The 14,008-nt window shown below is 30.5% G+C and overlaps 1 protein-coding gene across 1 annotated transcript; it reads right to left on the bottom strand.

Annotated features, from left to right (window-relative positions):
- Positions 1-253: 253 nt before the first annotated feature.
- LOC136210427 (uncharacterized) lies at positions 254-13,706 on the bottom strand (the record flags this gene model as incomplete). Its single annotated transcript, XM_066001744.1, is given in 20 exon segments — positions 254-282; positions 284-500; positions 588-729; positions 836-872; positions 874-1,053; positions 2,383-2,544; positions 2,546-2,875; positions 3,151-3,212; positions 3,215-3,325; positions 4,235-4,334; positions 4,336-4,391; positions 8,337-8,561; positions 9,028-9,149; positions 9,547-9,620; positions 9,622-9,684; positions 9,756-9,778; positions 9,781-9,930; positions 9,933-10,001; positions 11,951-12,001; positions 13,631-13,706. Coding segments are annotated over 20 exon segments (2,279 nt in total), but the record flags the coding sequence as incomplete, so codon positions are not given.
- Between the last annotated feature and the right edge of the window lie 302 nt (positions 13,707-14,008).

Genomic DNA, 14,008 nt, shown 5'->3' with positions numbered 1-14,008 from the left:
AAATAATACCCTTATATAAGGAAATAAGCCCAAAAATTTAAAAATGAAATAACCCCCAAATAAAATAAAATTAACCCTCATATATAAATTTAATAATCCTAAAATAAAATGAAATAATCTCGCATAAAATTTTTTCAATAATTTTTTCCAGAATTCGAGTCCCAAATTTGACAATCTAACATGTTTTGGAACTTTTATTGGGAGTTATTATTTCTCTTACTTATAAAATAATAAATGTATAAAAAAAACTTACTTTTTATTATTTAAATTTTCAATATGCCCCATTTCCATTGGCGACTGTATTGCTGTTGTTGCTATCATTAAGTAATAACAATTTGTTATTACTCTCTTGCTGTTGTTGTTGTAAAAATAATTGCTGCTTATTTTTAGCATTCTCATCAAGTATCAAATTGGAAAAATTATTGATAAGTTCAGCTTCTTTATCAGTCACCGATTGCTCATACATTGCTTGTGTATTTTGTGGTTCATTAATGGTATTGATGTTTCCACCCCCATCTCCGATAACAACCGTATTATTGAGTGTCGTATTGTCCTCATTTTCAATTTGTGTTAAGATCGGTGTCGGTGTCGCTGTCGGTATAGGCGTAGTTGCAGGTGTGGTTGAGCCTGAAGTTGAGCTACTGTCAGTGCTGCTGCTATTGTTGGTTGTTGTCGATAATGCAGTTTGCGACTCTTCTTGTTGCAATTGTGCCTCATCGGCAGTCTTGGCTGTATCAATTTTGCTATAAAACAAGAAAAGATAGTATTTTTTTAAAAAATTCTCAATTTTTTTATTGATATTTACCTTTGTAGGTGTAGCTGTGGGCGTGGTTGCTGCAGGCACCAGGTTTGCGTGTACGTAACATAATTGCTCTCCACACGCTTGCGTCTCTCTTCACGCTCTTTTTCTTCACGCTTGAGACGTTCGGCCACTTCAAGACGCTGTTTTTCAGCTTCTTCTTTGGCCTTACGCTCTACTTCTTCACGCTCCACACGTGCACGCTCTTCTTCCTCACGTTTCTGACGTTCTTCTTCTTCACGTAGCTGTACATCCTATTAAAAAAATTATATAGAGTTTTTGTTAGAAAAACAAGTTATCTGAAATATGTTTTAGAGCTTAAAGCTTTTTATATAAAGCTTTTACTGAGTATAGAGCTTTTTCTATAGAATGTACCTCAGCCATAAGACGTATTTATTTTTGTTGTTGTTGTTGTTTTGAACCGGGTTTGATTCATTTTTGAACCAATTTTGGCTCATTTTTGAACCGGGTTTAGTTAATTTTTGAAGTGGGTTTGGTCCATTATTGAACTGGGTTTGAACCATTTTCGAAACGGATTTGGTTCATGTTTGAACTAGGTTTGGTTCATTTTTGAACCGGGCTTTAAACCCTTTTTGAACCATATTTGAAAAGATTTGGGGAAAATTTTTGAAGCATACCAAGTTATATAGAGTTTGCCTTAAGTAGTTATCATAAATATGTCTTCGAGCTTAAAGCTTTTTATATAGAGCTTTTACTGAGTAAAGAGCTTTTTACATCTTCTATTTTCGATAAATTATGCCCCAGCCATAGACATATTTATTTTTGTTGTTGTTTCTCTGAAACATTTTTGAACCGCGTTTGGTTCATTTTTTCACAATTTTTTGAACCAGGCGGGAACCATTTTTGAACCAAACCAAGTTATATTTAGTTTGACTTGAGTAGGAAACAAATTATAATAAATATGTCTAAGAGCTTAAAGCTTTTCATATTGAGCTTTTACTGATTAAAGAGCTTTTTACGTCTTCTTTTTCTATTGAACGTACCTCAGCCATAAGACGTATTTGTTTTTTGTTGTTGTTGTAGTTTTGACAAAAATTTGAACCGGTTTTGGTTCATTTTTGACCCGGGTTTAAACCATTTTTGAACCGGGTTGGGACCATTTTAGAACAAACCAAGTTATATAGATTTTGCTTTTCGTAGGAAAACAAATAATCATAAATATGTCTTAGAGCTTAAAGCTTTTCATAAAGAGCTTTTTCTGAGTAAAGAGCTTTTTAAACGTCTTCTTTTTCTATAGAATGTACCCCAATCGTGAGAAATATTTGTGTAAAAAATATGTTATATAGAGTTTGAGTAGGAAAACAAGTTATCCCAAATGTCTAGGAGCTTAAAGCTTTTCATGTAGATATTTTACTGAATAAAGAGCTTTTTACATATTCTATTTTCTATAAATTATGCCCCAGCTAATTTAAAGTAATAATAAATATGTCTAAGAGCCTCTAGCTTTTCATATTGAGGTTTTACTTAGTAAAGAGCTTTTACGTCTTCTTTTTCTATAGAATGTACTCCATCCATAAGACGTTTAAATGTCAATTATTTCGAATAAAAATTCCACTACTTACTTTAATTGCTTGAGCTAAACGTTCTTCTTCAGCGCGACGTGCATCCAAAGCCAAACGTTCAGATTCTTCTTCGAAAAGTCGTTGACGCTCTGCTTCCTCTTCTTGACGTTTTATTTCAGCCAAACGTTCTGCTTCCAAGCGTTGACGCTCCAATTCCGCTTGAACGTTCAGCTTCTTCTCGCGCCAAACGACGTCTCTCTGCCAGAGCTGCCTTGGCCTGCTCCTCAGTAGTTATCTTACGCGCTATCATCGATGCTGTCATCATGTCATTACTATGACTGCCATTCGTTTCTGCAGCTGCAGGCGTCAACTCGCGACTCTCGGAATTCTCTTTGTTATTGGTAATGTGAGCGACGGCACCATTGGTGACTGTAATTGGCTCTGATTCACTTTGTGGTGTTTCCAACTTCCAATTGTTCCTCTGCCCCAGGTACTGAAATCGCTGCTTTCTCTTCACTTTTAGCTGAAATTTCTTCAACATTCGTGTTTTGTTCTACAGCAACAACGAGTTTGTGGGAGTAGTTGACGGTGATGAATTATTTGTTGTTGTTGTGGTTGTTGTTGTTGTGACAATAGTCCGACTTCGTCATTGCCACTGGGGGCATCCTTTGGCTTATGATTGCTTTCCTTGCTCAATTTATGCAAACGATCTGAAACTGTTCGTCTTTGATAAAGGTCTAGGTGTGCTACTTTTCGGTGTGTACGACTCCTGACATGAAGAAAAATGTTTTTAAAAAATATATGGAATTTAATTTGTTAAAAATTTACCCTTTTTGTGGGTGTTTTCTTTTCTGTACTTCCAGTTAAACGTGTTGAGGAAGTCACTATAGTGAAGTCGACATCAAATTCGATGTTCGTTTCGGTGTCGTATGTGCTGATGTGCCTGCCGATGAGTTCAATTGTTTCACTGGCGGTTTGGCGTCTTTTTTCAATTTGTGGATTTCTACAAATAAAAATTTTAATTTTTTATTACATGATAAAAAGTCAAATTTAAAACCTTGTTTTTTATAGTTTCGAATGAATTTTTAGTATAAAAGAAAATAATAATCAAATAAATAATTTGAATTATTTCTAACTTTCAGCATTTTTTTTTTTTTATTAAAAACTATATTAATTTTAATATTTTTTTTTTATTTTTAGATAAAAGAAATTATGAAAATTTATATAAAATTTTATTTTGCTTTTTATACAATTAATTAAATTTAAAAAAATTATTCTTTTTATTTAAATTATTTTCGATTTTTCAATTTTTTGTTAAATTTACAATAAAAATTAGTTAAAATTTATGAAAACTGAAATTTTTGATTAATGATTATATTCAATTAAAAGTAATTATATATAAGAAAATATAAAAATTATCAAGTAAAACAAGTTGTAATTGCAATTTTTGAATTCTTTAAAATTAGATTTTTTTTTTTCAATGATTATTCCACTTTTTTTTCAAATTATAATTTTCAGTTAGTTTATTTAGATGATTACTTTATTGAATTATTTTTTGTTTTAAATTTTTTCATTTATATTTTTATTAGTTTTTCTTTAGTAATAATAAAAATACTAGAGAACATTATTTTTTTTCATTCATATTTAAGAAGATAAATTATATTTAATTCAAAATAATTCAAATTAATTTTTTAAATTTTTTTATTTATTTTTTGGAACAATAATTAAATTCAATTAAAAGTAATTAAAATTTCTTTGTAATTATAATTTTGTAGATTATTTTTTAATTTTCTATTATATTCTCAATCATTATAAAAAAAAAAAGTGAAATAATTTGAATTATTTTGAATTGAAAATAATTGCAAAATAGTCAAAATTAATTGATATTATTTTGAAAATGGATGAAACTTACCATCAACACTTGTGCCAGCTATACTTGTAGGACGTGGCTTACGTGGAGCAGGAATAGATCTTCTGTTGACGTAGCCAGATGTGGACATTGTGGTTGAAGTGGGACATGGCACTTCCCGGTCTGGAAGTGCTGCCTCCAGGTGTGGCATTACCTGAACCTAAATATAGAAAAAATTATTATCAATCAGGTTTTCAGAAAAAACATGTTGCTAGCAAGTGATTTATATACAATTTCTTGAACCCAGGACCAACATGAAAAAAAAAATACATTATTGAAGAAAAAAAAAATATTTGCATTAATTAAACAAGAACAGCCAATTTAACAGGATGGTGAAAAGTGAGGGTCATCATTAGGGACATTTTAACTCATTTTTTTTTATTTTTATTATTGACAAACATAGAATGAGTTATGTGTAGAAATGTATAATAATAAAAAAGAACTTAAAAGAAATACAGGAAAACAGAAGACCAAAAACACCAGAAATATAAAAATAAATTATTATTATTACTAGGCAGACTCCAAAAAGCAGCGCACACACAAGCAGCATAGAGTAAAAAAAAAACAGCACAAATCCACTCACCAAAGTAAGATGAAATAAACAATAAATAAAAAGATTAACAAAAAGCCACGTGTGTGTGTAGACATTGTGTACAAAAAAAAAAAAGTGATGTGCAAAAGAATTTTTTTTATTTTTTTTTATCAACTTCCACCAATTGTCTTAATATTTCCTTCAAGTTTTTCTTTCTATTTAGTGAATAAGTGTAGTGAATTATTAATATTTAAATGTGAAATTAGTTAGAATTTTTTTTTTTTTTTTGTTTGGTCAATTTTTAGTTAAATAAAAGAGAAGAAGTGGGTAGAAGAAAGGCACACACACCTGCTGTAAGCAATAAACTAGAAGAGTTCATGAGCAACAATGAATTCGGATCAAAAACGATCAAATTGATATGAGTTGTATAGTTGTTGTTGTTGTTTTTGTTGTTGATACTGCTGATGCTGCTGTTGTTGTTGTTGTCGCTGCTGATTTGTCTGCGTTTGAGTTTGTCCACGTTTAGTTTTAAAAGTAGTACTTGTTAAATTTGTTGTTGTGGTTGTTATTAAATTATTATAAAGTGATGATGATGATTGTGGTAGTAGTGTTGATGAATAAGTAGTAGAAGAAGCATTAGAGAAATTTTGTAGGTATTTTTTAGTAGCAGCTGTTTGTAAGCGTGGAGTTGCCACCTCCACCACTATTGCTGCTGTTGACCAGCCGGTGATGTTGCTAGTTAAATGTGTCAGCTTTTGCTAGCATCCATGCTGCGACTATGGCCCAATGGCCTGAAATTGCTCGAAATTCCACCCACCGAGCGAATACTTGCCACGTTGTGTTGTACTTGCAGCCATAGCCGCTGAAATTGCCACAACATTGCCTGCTCAGTCAAATGTGTCATGCTGGCGTGACATGGCACTATTGTTGCCAGCACTGACTGAACCAATAGTGGAGCGTCTTAGTTTTTTAGCGCTGCCAATGCGACGTCCTCCTCCAAGAGATTCTGTCCTCATCTAGATATTCCATTTGTTCTCGACGCTCACGTTCCAATATGGCGCGTATATGCTCACCATAACGACGTACTGGTTGTGCCAATGATCCAATCGATTCATCGAATATGCGCGTCCTTTTGTTAGAATTTTGATTTTTTTTAATTTATATACATTTTTACATATATATTTATTGAGTTTTAGTATCAAATTTTTTTTTTTTTTTTTTTTTTTTTGCGCATTATAAGAGCTTACGCTTTTTATGGTGCCAATTTTTACCATTACGAGTTTAAGTTTTAAATAGGTTGTCAAGTGCCTGTGTTGGATGTGTTGGTTACTTATAAAGTGTAAAATTGTTTTTTTTTAGTGTGCCACGTGTTCAAAAATTAATATTCAAATAATAAAAAATATCAAAAATACATTGCTCTTTTTTTTTTAGAAAAATTAACTAACTCCAATCTACGCCAAAAAAATCTAAAAATTATATATTTTTACAATGATCATATTTTATTTATTACCAAAATATTCCATTTTTTTTTTTTTCGATTGTAGAAATTAAAAAATTGCAGCCAGTCTCTTATGCGAGAACTCTCTTTTGAAGTGAAACTCCTTTCCTTAAGCTTTGACAGTTGAAAATAAAAAATATGACATTAAATTGTTCTACTCTTGATAATAATTCTTGATTTTTGACAGTTAAAAACAAGCTATTGTTGTTTTTATTAATTATGATTACATTTTTTATGTTATATTATTTCATATTACAATTACTAGAGAACAATCGCTTTAATTTAGGTTACGCTAAAATAAAGGTTTTTTTCACTAAATGATTAATTCTTATAATTAAAATGGAATTCTATAAAGAAAATCCTACATAATGGTATATAAAACATAGATCTCAAGTCAGTGGAAATAGTATTTTCAGGCTATTTCCGTCACCAAGTTCCGTTTCATAAATTGTGAAAACGTCGAGTAGAAGTTTCACTTCAAAATTTTGAATTCTCTCTATAAAGAGCATAAGAACCTGGTTTTTTGAAATCGTAATTATACAAAACTATATTGGAAAAATGTTTTATAATTTAATAAAATTGTTAAAATTTAAAAATAGCTTAACATTTTGCATTTTGATTCTTTAGATAAGTTTTTCTCTCTATAAAGAGAATAAGAACCCGCACAAAAATGTCTTTGAAGTCGAAATTGTAAGAAGAAAAAAAATATTGAAACATTGTTTATAATTCTTATAACGATTTAAAAAAAAAACCTAAAATATTGATTTTTTAGATAAGTTCTGCACTCTAAAGAGCATAAGAACCCGCTTTTGCTCTCCCAAAGCTTCTTTGAAGTCGTCTATATAATACTATTAAATAATAAAGATTTTTAACTAAACCTTAAATTTTGATTTTTTATATAAGTTGTTCTCTCTATAAAGAGCATAAGAACCCGCTATTTGCTCTCTCAAAATTTCTTTTAATCAGTAATTATAATAAAAGTATTTTATAAATTTATGAACTCTTATAAATCATAAGAAACTTGAAATTACGAGAGGAAACGTCTAGGAAAATTTTTGTTTATATTTAGAGAGTGATTTATAAAGTTTCAATATAGAAAGAATCCCTAAGACAACATTATCTACAACCGAAATATGATCATCATATAAAAATAAATTCATTACAAAACACACAACAAAAGCACGCACAACAACAACAAATAAGCCAAATGTATGCTCTTTAAAGAGAGCAGAGCCAGTGTTGCAATATCAAAATAATATCAAGATAGGGATACATTTAAGCTTAAGAGATAGCGGACAATAACAATTTATTTCATTTTCATTGGCATGCAGACGACTAGCAAACAACACTGTCTTATAATAGCAGCCCAAAAATAATACAAATATGAGGCCTAATTTAGAGCACATAAGGGGGTAGTAGCAGAAAATGGGCCTATTAAATAAAATGCGCAAAAAATTCATTTAAATTATATGAGAGGGAACTCCGCATGTTTAACCCTAAATGTATGTTTTCAATTTGTGAAATGTATTTTAAATGTGTTAGAAGTCGTGCATGGTTTCTTACCTGGGGTTTTAGGTGTATTACTTAACGATGAACGAGAACCGAAATGATGGTGATGATGGCCATCCCTCGGACTGGGTATAGTGGGCATAAGATCCGTTTTTCTGCGGGCCACACTGCGAAACATTATATGTGCTGAGTCCATATGATCTTCTGTAATATGTGCGTGTGTTTTTTTGTTTTCAAAATTTCAATGAAAAGTACTGTCTATTTTTTGTTTTTTAAATGTTATATAAATAGGCATGGCATATTCAAAGGCAAAAAGTTATTAAACGAATTTTTTTTTGATTTTCTAAATTCTTGGGAACATGCGGGAGTAGGAGCAACACTCATGCAGACATTTTTAAAGAGCTATTGAATTTTTTTGATTTCAGGGAAGCGCCAGATGGACAAACAATATAAGCATGCTTTTAGAAAATACACTGGGGAAAGCCAACTTGAGCATAAAATAAAAATAGTTAAAAAAAAAAAATAATAATAATAATAATAGAGTTTTCTTTTGTGAAGAAATGCGCCCTCACCCTTGCCATAGGAGTAGTTATGATTTGTTGTAGTAGAAGTAAAGTGATCTGTTTTATGAGCGCTGGTAGTATTAGATAAATGTGTGGAATATGGCGGACCATCGATGTTAATATCATTGGCCAATATGGATAACGAATATCGCTTTGGCGGCGCTTCCGCTTCATAGCCCCAATTGATACTTCATAAATTTGACGTAGATTTACGTTGCTGTTGATGATCTGTTGTGATAATGTGGTAGTAGTGGTATGAACTTCATTTATATACAAAAAAACTATATGCAACCTTTGTTGTTGTTGTTTATTGTTTATTACAAAATAATAAATATATATAAGATTGAGTAACAATTTTCTAAGTGATATTGTGACTGTATTGTTTATTATTTGGTGATAATTTTGCAGGGGAAAAAAACCAACAGCAAATTAATTTGAGAAAAAAAATATATATATAATTGAAAATTTGTTTATATTACTCAAAACATACACAACTTTTTAATCAACTAGAAAAAAACACAAACAACATGGTTGTTTATAGAAAAAAAAAAAATAATAATAATAAAAAACTGTAAGTGAACACCCAAAACAATTAAGTTATTGTGTCACAGATTATAAAAAAAAAATCTGTGAATTTGAGTGAATAATTGAAGTTGATTTGCCGAGAAATGAATTTTGCACAAATGAAACTTACCATCTGCTCTTTCTGGACCACTGGCTGATGTAGCACGTTTTTTCGCACCACTGTCGTTAAGTTCACGCTCTGAACTTCGACGTGATAAGGGAGCTCCAGCAACATTGGATATTGAGGTAGATCTTTAAAAACAAAAAACATCAGCCGTCCTGTTTCTAAGTATAGTAACATTTAACGTTGAATGACACTCTATACGATAAAGAGAATACAGAAATGAACCTCGCTACCCACGTTCTTATGCATTTTAGCAAGTGAGCTCAGTTCATAATTGAAAACGTGGCAACACTATAAAGAGAGCGTAAATTGTTCTAGTATAGCTGCTTCAGTTCACCACGCTTACTTCGCTTCGTTTCTGTCCTTAGCTTTTCTACTTCATAACACCCGCACTTGCCTCTTTACTCTCACTTTTTTAAAAATTACGCTCATTTTTGCAAACCGCATGAAAACCTCGCTGTAGAGCGTCATTCCAACGCTAAAAAGGGTTTTATTTTTCCTTAAGAAAACTATATTTTTACTAACCTTCTTTGACACCAGAATGTGCTAGGAGAAACTGTGCTGTATTCGGATGGCTCTAAGAGGCGTGGAGTTGAGGAAACCAATTGCGAAAATGCAAGAATTGCGTTTCACGCTTTTAGTTTCTAATTTTGATTCGCGCTCCTTTCAAAAAAAAAAAAAAAAAAACAAACAACAATTATTTATGTTATTTAAAGAAAATAATTCTCATTTACCTGATTTTTGCGCAAAATATATCTCTTCTTTCCTTTTCAGCTTCCATAATAGCTTTTTTACGTTCCTCAACTTGATTACGTTTTTCTGTATCACGATGTCTAATTTCTTCAATGCGTCGTCGACGCTCTTCTTCTTTTTGTTCGCGATAACGTTGTGCCGCTTCAGCCTGAGCTTAAGCTCTTCTATTTTTCTTTGCGTTCTTCATTTTGACGTTCTCGTGCCAGCTTTCAATTTCTCTTCACGGTCTTTTATAACTAATTTTTTGTTATTATTTATTTTTGTTGTTATCAAGATCAAGCGCCACAAACCACCAAGTGCAAACAACGGTGCAATACAACCGGTTACAAAATGATAACCACAAAAATCAAAACCACGTTCAAGTTCATGTAAAATAGAGTAAATGGATAAAATGAATTAATTTTATTTTTCTTTCTCAAAATAAATACACTAGATAAGAGAAAATTTTATTTTTTCAATTTATCCGAGATTTTCAGTTAAACGAACTTCGTATAACTGCAATATTTTACATAAATTAAATTATAAAAAATAAAATAATTTTGAAAAATATGTATTTTTTTTTTCATTTATCCGAAGTTCGGATAACTGTAATTTTCAATTAAGCGAACTTCGGATAACTGTAATTTCCCTCTTAAATTTTAATAATTGTAAATATTATACGAAAAAAAAATATTTTAAAAATATGAGTAATATTTTTTTCATTTTAACGAACTTCGGATAACTGAAATTTTTGCCAACATCTTCAAAATAATGTGTGTAATTTAAATACAGTCGGACTCCTCTATAACGAAGTCGTTGGTGCCCGCAAAATATTTCGTTATAGAGGAGTCTTCGTTACAGGGGAGTCAAAATAAATTTAAAAATTGTAGCGTTTCAAAAAAAATTTCGTTAAAGAGAGGTTTTCGTTATAGAGGAGTCCGACTGTAATAATTTTGAAAAAAAAATTCGTTTTTATATTTTCCAATATGTTAAATTTTCAGTTAAACGAACTTCGGATAACTGCAATTTTCATTTAAACCTTCAAAATTTAATATATTTTTAGAAATAAAATTACTTTTAATAAAAATGTGTCATTTTTGAGTATTTTTTCAGTTAAACGAACTTCGGATAATTGCAATTTTCATTTAAACCTTCAAGATTTTATATATTATAAGGAAATCATATTACGTTTAAATAATTATGTGTAATTTTTAGGTAATTTTTTCAGTTAAACGAACTTCGGATAACTGCAATTTTCTCTTAAAAATCTAAAATTTTATATATTTTTAGAAATCAAATTACTTTTAAATAAAATGTGTCATTTTTAAGATATTTTTTTTTTCAGTTAAACGAACTTCGGATAACTGCAATTTTCTCTTAAAATCTAAAATTTTATATATTATAAGAAATCCAAATATTTTGAAAAATTAAGTGTCATTTTTGAGTATTTTTTTTTTAATTAAATAAACTTCGGATAACTGAAATTTACACTTTTAGTCAAATAATTGAATTTTTCTTAAATAGTCTATTTTTTTCAGTTATATCGCATTCGATTGTATTTGACAGCTTAGAAAAAAATGTAAAAATAAAACCGTTAAGTAGCCGGTAAGAAATTTAACCCTTAAGCTAAACATGTGACAAAGTTATCACCCCTGACATTGACTGATAGAACCAGTTTATTTATTTTAGTGAATTAAAATGGGGAAAAAAATTAGGTTCAATAGTTTAACTTTTGTATCTAACCTTGTAGTTATGTAAATAAAAGACTACATAATTTTTCCAAAAAAAGTATCAATCAAACGCCTTATGAGAAAACCTACCTCAAAACGAACGAACGAACGAATCTCATCTCACTTACTTCACAATCAATGTCATAAAAGGCATATAACAAACAAATGTTTTTAATGAAATATTTATGTAGTTACACTTGAGAGTTTACGTCATCGTATTATATTCTGCTGCTGTTTATTTCTTTATATATATGAGTATATGTCGTGGTCAATTTGATACTTATTTGAATGTTTTTTTCTATGACTATGACTATGCCCGACCGACTTCTTATTGGGTCAATGTGCAGTTGTTTTTATAATACGGCTAATAAATCATATTTCTAGCTGTTACAGAACTTTCTTTTTGCTTGCAATTCTATGATTTTTTTTTTTTTTTTTTTTTTAACAAATTGGTTTTTCGCACATACCCCTTCTTTCAACGCTGCCTTCTCGACTTTCTCCTCTTTGAACAGGTTCCGCTGCAAGAGAATTACACAAAAATTATTTACATTGTTAGAAACAAGTTTTGATGAAGTTTTTATGATCGATATGCAACAATATGCTGAATATGTATGTATGTATATTTTTCTATCCACTTTACCATGAATTTTCATTCATAAACAAAAATAGCATTATGATTACTATTATTATTATTAGCAAAATTGGTATTTTGCCCTTTTACTTATCAATAGAATACCTAGTCGGTAAAAATACAATCTTTTTTTTTCTTATTTACTTTTTTTGTTTTTGGGTGTGTTGTGCGAATTAGTTAGTACTTTTTTGTGATTTTTTTTTCGTATATATATTTCCGCAAACATGCAAGTAGGTGTGTGGTTTTATAATGCGCTGATTCAAGGTGCTTATATAGTGAACTTCTTTTTGTTGGTTGAAGGCGGTAGGTTTATAGAAAATGATGATAAAATAAAATATATTGTCTGTCTGTCTATATAAATGATTTTTTTTTTTTTTTTTTTCAGGCCCACGCTTATGTCAGCAATTGGCAAAAGAATTATAGTAGAAGACTGACTATGACTATGACTTGACAAGTGTGTCTTAACCCTGGCGTAACCTTAGCTAGCGCTAGGAGGAAGAAGAAAAGGTAGGGAGGGAGGGAAGAAAAAAAAACACTACATAAGACAAGACAATTTGCCAGTTTATTGTTAGATTTTTAATAGAAAGTTACAACAACAACAACAAAAATCATAATATAAAGCAAAGAGAGAGAGGGGAGAAAATGAAATAAAAAATATGTAATGTGAATTGAGCACGAAAACTGGCGAAAAATAATACAAGTCAGGAAATTTAATTTTATTTAAAAAAAAATATATAAAACATAACCGAAAAAAATCAATGCCCCGTTTTTACACCACATGCAACTTTATTGTTATTGCTCTTGCTACAACAACAACAATAATATACAGTAGACTCTCAATTGAGGCGACAAATGTCTCTTCCAAAGAGTATTTTCCTTTTAAGCTCTTTTTTCTGCAATCTTCTTCATTCAAGTAGTAAAATTGATGCATAAGATCATGATGGCAACATTGGTTGAATTCGTTTTTCATCATTTGAATTTTGGTAATTTACCTCTTTAATGTATTTTTTCTTGGATTCTTTGAGTTCCTTTTCTCATATTTTGGGTGTTGAAAACGTCTTACTTTCGTCTTAGGGTAGGTATTTCATATATTTTGAGGTTAGAATTGTAGAAATTTTTCAAAAGCATATTTCTCAATAATTGTTGCATAAAATACTATTGAGACTATGTAGAAAGCGAAGAATACGATAATATGTTAAGAACCCCATCTGATATCTCCTTTCCTCCCAAAAATGAGTATAAAAGCAGGGTAATTTTTGTATGCCTATAACTCTCGAACTAAAGCTCTTATTACTTTGAAAATTTTGCAGCACTTTTTTAGCGTTGAATGACGCTCTACGGCGAGCGGTTTGAAAAATGAGCGTAATTTTTAAAAAAAAAAGTGAGAGTGAAGAGGCAAGTGCGGGTGTTATGAAGTAGAAAAGAGAAGGGCAGAACGAAGCGAGGTAAAGCGGGGGAACTGGAGCAGCTATGCTAGAACAATTTTCGCTCTCTCTACAAAACGCACTGAGCTTACTTGCAAAAATGCATAAGAACAAAAGTGTGGTAGCGATGTTCATTTCTGTATTCTCTTTATCGTATAGAGCCGTCATTCAACGTTAAATGTTACTATACTTAGGAACAGACGGCTGATTTTTTTTAATGCAGTTTATGCAATATTGTTGAGGAATTTCGTTTCATCGTTTGAATATTGGTCCCTCACTAAAGAAGTTTCTCTTCAAAAAATTATCTCTATATTTCCACGACTCGTTGAGTTCCTTTTTCTTCATTCAAGAAGTGAAACTTATGCTTCAGAATGGCAACAATTGATTGAATTTCGTTTCAATTTTGAAAAAAAAAAAAAAAAAATCCTTTTTAGCGTAGTTCTTCTTGGATCCTTTATAATTTATTTTCC

The sequence above is a fragment of the Euphorbia lathyris genome, unplaced genomic scaffold (assembly GCF_963576675.1).
Source record: "Euphorbia lathyris unplaced genomic scaffold, ddEupLath1.1 SCAFFOLD_37, whole genome shotgun sequence".
Taxonomy (NCBI): Eukaryota; Viridiplantae; Streptophyta; class Magnoliopsida; order Malpighiales; family Euphorbiaceae; genus Euphorbia; species Euphorbia lathyris.
The sequence above is the reverse complement of the archived record's forward strand: the minus strand, read 5'-3'. Positions and strand labels throughout refer to the sequence as shown.